Here is a 4,857-nt window from a genome sequence, read left to right as displayed (position 1 = left end):
AGAGAGGAAGGGAGGAGAGAGAGATAGAAACATCAATGATGAGAGAGAATCATTGATCAGCTGCCTCCTGCACGCCCCCCACTGGGGATTGAGCCCGCAACCCAGGCATGTGCCCTTGGCCGGAATCGAACCCGGGACCCTTCAACCCGCAGGCCGACGCTCTATCCACTGAGCCAAACCGGTCAGGGCCATTTTCTTTTTAAAGAAGGCATAAGCAGGCAAGGCGCTTAAAGCTGGCCTGATCAAGCCTGAGGGGACAAGGTGGCGGAGACAAAATACAGAATAAGGAGTCAATGAGGCATCAAGACTCAAGCTGAGTCTGTGGAAAAGCAGCAGTTCTCCCATGGGTGGGACTCACATCGATGCGGAGGGTAATTTTGGACACATCAGCACTGCGTCCTGGGCCTGGGCCCTGTCTTCCGGGCATTTGGGACTCTGCCCTGGCGGGTGCTGCCCTGGGCATGCCTGGCCCCTCTGTGCGGTGGGCATCGATCCTCCACGGATGCTGCTATGGAGGACAGGTTCGCTGTCCGGTGGCAGAGACATCGGCCATCTTTGGAGGCATCACGGCGGGACTTCATAACGGAAATCTTCAACTTCCCACAAGCCTCTGCGTGGTGGGAAGTGAACGTGCAGCCGCAGGCCCTCCTGATGAGACTTGCTGGAGGGTTGGGTTTTGCTGGAACTCAAACTCCTCCGCTGAGGGGAGCTCTGGTCTTCAGGGCGGGGGGGGGCGCAGTCTATCATTTTTAAGGTGCATCTTACGCAAGTGCCCAGTTCTGGGGCCCAGCAGTCGTCTACTGCTCCTTCTCTGTCTGATCTCAGGGTTCACAGGTTGAGAAGCCCCTGTGGAGAATCCATCTCAGAATATCAAGCGGACAGAAGCATACGAGGGATGGAGGATAGGGAAGGAATACTCTGAAAGCCCAGAAATTAGAAGAAAGAAATATAGAAACAGAGGCAGACAGGGAGAGAGGGAGAGAGTTCAAGAGATGACCTAAACATTAAAGTGATGAACTCGGACTTTGTTAAGGTCCAACGTCAGGGCCATGAATTCAACTTACAGGGTTACTTGGAGGAGATGTATCTATTTATGCACAAGCACATTCATGCTTGTAAACGCTGCTATGTCCCACACACTGTGTGTGAAACGTGATGAGGCCCAGCCCCCTGGCTGAGCGACGCCACTCCAGCCACTCCGTTCTCCCAGCGTCAGCCTGTGTTCTCTGCTGTGTGAGGCTCCCTGTGGCCAGGCCGGAGATGCTGGGGTATTGGGCTTCTCAGGCCTGACCGTGTGCATCGCCCCTTCTCTCCAGACCCCAGTCCGGTGCCCTCGTCCACCAGCACCTACCACGCCATCATTGGCGGGATCGTGGCGTTCATTGTCTTTCTGCTGCTCATCCTGTTCATCTTCATCGGCCACTACTTGATTCGGCACAAAGGTCAGCTGTGAGGGGAGGATGAGGAGAGGTGGGCGTGGGGAGGGAGGCGGGTCGGCACCCGAGGCCGGTGGGAGCTGGCTGCAGGGAGGGCCTTCGGGGGCCCGGCAGCCCCTCCGGGGTCTGAGGAGGAAGAACGCAGGCACCTCGGTAGTGATGGAGCCCCCAGGCCCCTCAGTGCAGCCTCGCTGCTTTTTCATCATCCACAGAATCCAACCTCCACTCAGCCAGCTGCTGCTCCCACGCTGCTCCGCCGCCAGGGCTCTCGCCTTCAGCAGGGAACGGCACAGCTCTGCCTCTTCTTGCCATCTCTTGACACTTCCCTGCCTTTCTGTCTGGCCTCATGTTCCCTGACCTTTGACCTCCTTGCCCCTGGTCTCCACAACGTCTCGTTTCTTTCTTCCTCTCTCCTGCCATCTCGCTACCCTCTCTTCACGTGCCTTCCTCTCAGATGTTCCCCTAATAACTTCTAGCTGCAGCCAGACTACCCGACTGATCAGGTGCTGGCCAGCTCTCTGCTGCATTGCACAAGGAGCCGACATGCCAATTTCCCTAGCACCACCTTACACACACATGCACACATGTAAATATGTGCGCGCACATGCATGCATATCTACACACGGGCATGCAGACACACCAGATGTACACAGAGAGACACATATGTCATATGTGCACATATACACACGCATGTGCATGCATGTATACACACAGACACACATACAGGCACAAGCACATCTGCACACACACGCTGTTATTTTGTTGCCACTATTATTGAGATTCTCTATTTAAAGGCAGCACTCATGAATTCATAGGGGTGTGGTCGGGTGAGGGGTGTTGGCAGCAAAGTGCACGTCGGGTCTGATGGGAGGAATGAAGCTCTGACCAGGAGCAGGCGTGGATGGGCAGGTGGGAGGGTGGGCCGGGGGCGTCAGAGGTTTGGAAGCTGCTCCTGGAAGAGGAGCCTCTGTGCCTCCCCAGGAACCTACCTGACACACGAAGCGAAAGGCTCTGACGACGCGCCAGACGCGGACACGGCCATCATCAACGCGGAAGGCGGGCAGTCGGGCGGGGATGACAAGAAGGAGTATTTCATCTAGGGGCCCGCTCCCCTGCGCCCCTGCAGGGGCCCCACGGGCACTTCTGGGGCCGTAACCACCTCGGACTTGTACAGAGCAACCCCGGGGCCGCCCTCCCGCTTGCTCCCCAGCCCCCACCCCTGTACAGAATGTCTGCTTTGGGTGCGGTTTTGTACTCGGTTTGGAATGGGGAGGGAGGGGGGGGAGGGAGGGCTGCCCTCGGCCCTTTCCTTGGCTTCTCTGCATTTGGGTTATTATTATTTTTGTAACAATCCCAAATCAAACCTGTCTCCAGGCTGGGGGGGGCGGGCCCGGGGCGAGAGGAGCAAAGCCCCTGGAGCTGGAGGAGGAGGAGGAGGGGGAAGAGGTCAGGACAGGACAGGAGCAGGGCTGGTGTATGGGGGGGCAGGGGAGGGGGGCTCGCACCAGCCCTCCGTCCTCTGCTCAGAGCAGCTGCTGCCTGGACTTCTCTGGGACGAGGAGGTTGTGAGCAGAGCCGGAGAGGGACAGACAGTGCCTCCCTGCTCCCCCTGTTCCACGTCCCTGGAAAAGGAACGAATGGGGTTCAGAGGAGGGGACCTGCAGATGGCCAGGGCGTCCACATGGGGAGGACGTGGTCCCCGCCAGGAGGGATGGATTTGGAGAGACAGGATGTCGAGATGGCCCACCTACCCTTGTCCCCCGTGATGTATGAAGCCAGGCCCTTTACACAGGAGCTGCCCTTGGGGGTCGCAGGGCAAGGCGGCCCCTCGTTGCTCCAGCAGCCGTGGAGAGGCCACTGTCTGCTCCCCTGCCCAGGGGCCCTCACTCACCCAGCCCTGGACTGTTGCTGGGCAACCACTCCTCTTATGGCATTGTTTACCAACTCCTCCTCCTGCCCCGTGGCCCTGCCCCTCCAAGTCCTATGCTGTCCCTCAGTCCTTCCCCCCTTCCCAGCAGCCAGGCAGATATAACTACAAAAACACTAAAAGGAGCTTTGCTGCACTGAGCTGTTTCCTGCCCAAACAAAGCAGATAATGTGAACTTTGTGAGTGTGTGGACGTGTGTGTTGTGTGCACATCTGTGTGTGAGAGAGGCAGCCAGCGGTCCTGGCAGGTGGCGGCCGTGGAACCCGTGAAGGAGGGCCTTCGAGGAGAGGCCTCCTAGCCAGCGGGGGGCCTCCCCGGGAGGTGGTTTCATCCTGGCATCTCCATGCCACTCCCAGGGCCCATCAGTCATGGAGAAAGCAGTCCCGGGATGTGTCCGTGCTCAGTTGTCCATCGAGTCTCGCCCTAAAACACGGAGCATCAGACCTCCGCCCCGGCCACCCTGCTATGCACCCTCGGCCTCTCCCTGGCCCCGACCCTAGACGACCACTGGCACTTCTGGGCCCGGTGAGCTGAGGGCTGGAGAGAAACTTCCCTTCCTCCCACCCCCACCCCTCCTTTTGATTTTCTGTCTTCCTCCGTGGCCTGAGCTGGTTGCCATAGAGATGAGTTGCTCAGGCTCCCTTCCCAGCCAGCAGCCCTGCCTCAGACCCAGGATGCCCCTGGGCACCACTGTCACCCTCGTCCGGCATGTCCTCCCTGCTGACACCCAGGGGTGTGCACAGGGGGGGCCGCTGCACCCGCAGGCCTGCCCACCCCCCAGTGCAGGTAACACCGTGGCTTTTCCAGCAGCTGGTGGGGGCCCTGGGCGCACAGCAGCCCCCCAAGCCAAGGCTCTCCCCTCGCAGCAGCGGGCAGCCCGCGCCCCAGCCCCGGGCTCCTGTCTCCTAGCACCCGCTCCGGGGAAGTTGACTTTGCCTCTTTGAGCGGAATCACTCTGTCCATATTACACAGAAGCCATATTTGTACCGGGAGTTGGGGAAGAGGGACCATTGTGTTTGTGTGTCTGTCTCGGGTGGGGGTGGGGCCGGGCGCAGGGAGGGGACCGTATATCTTTATAACCTTTCTAACTCTCCTATGCTAATCTCAGAGGGGCACCCTCAATATATCGGATCACCGTGTCGCTCGCTCGGCTGCCTCCTTCTTGCCGCTCTCGCTCCCGTGGGGATGCGTGTCTAAGGGCTGCTCGCTGGCATCCCCTGCGCCTGGTATTTGCAGGGGTGGCGTGGGCCTCGCCGGGCCCTCTCCCAAGGGCATCTCTGTACGGAAACAATACAACTCTCCGAGGGAGAGAAGTGTGTTCACTCCCGTTGGCTGGGTCCTTGCTTTCCTGAGTGTCTGGGGCGGAGCATCCGACGGCTCCCCCTGCCTTCCCCCAGGCAGGATGGGAGGAGGTGGGGGTGAAGGTGAAGATGCCACCGACATCATTCCAGGACGGTTTCAACAGGTCCCCCAACTCGTTTTCCACCACCGCGC

General features: G+C 59.4%; 2 protein-coding genes across 3 annotated transcripts in view; both read left to right on the top strand.

The window, feature by feature from the left end:
* The window catches only part of CADM3 (cell adhesion molecule 3), a 14,037-nt gene extending 9,352 nt beyond the window's left edge, over positions 1-4,685 (top strand). Inside the window, exons 9-10 of the mRNA XM_005884806.2 lie at positions 1,317-1,442; positions 2,418-4,685. Of these exons, the coding sequence (XP_005884868.2) occupies positions 1,317-1,442; positions 2,418-2,536 (245 nt within the window). The 3' untranslated portion in view covers positions 2,537-4,685. The remainder of the gene's footprint in view (positions 1-1,316; positions 1,443-2,417) is intronic.
* The window catches only part of ACKR1 (atypical chemokine receptor 1 (Duffy blood group)), a 6,362-nt gene continuing 2,857 nt past the window's right edge, over positions 1,353-4,857 (top strand). Inside the window, exon 1 of one of the 2 annotated variants that reach the window (XM_014532208.1) lies at positions 1,353-1,442. The gene's annotated coding sequence lies outside the window, so the exon portion shown is untranslated. Of the gene's footprint in view, positions 1,443-4,784 lie in introns of those variants that run through there. The other variant, XM_014532207.1, reaches the window with a different exon arrangement.

Source organism: Myotis brandtii, unplaced genomic scaffold (genome assembly GCF_000412655.1).
Source record: "Myotis brandtii unplaced genomic scaffold, ASM41265v1 scaffold858, whole genome shotgun sequence".
NCBI classification, from domain to species: Eukaryota; Metazoa; Chordata; class Mammalia; order Chiroptera; family Vespertilionidae; genus Myotis; species Myotis brandtii.
The sequence above is the reverse complement of the archived record's forward strand: the minus strand, read 5'-3'. Positions and strand labels throughout refer to the sequence as shown.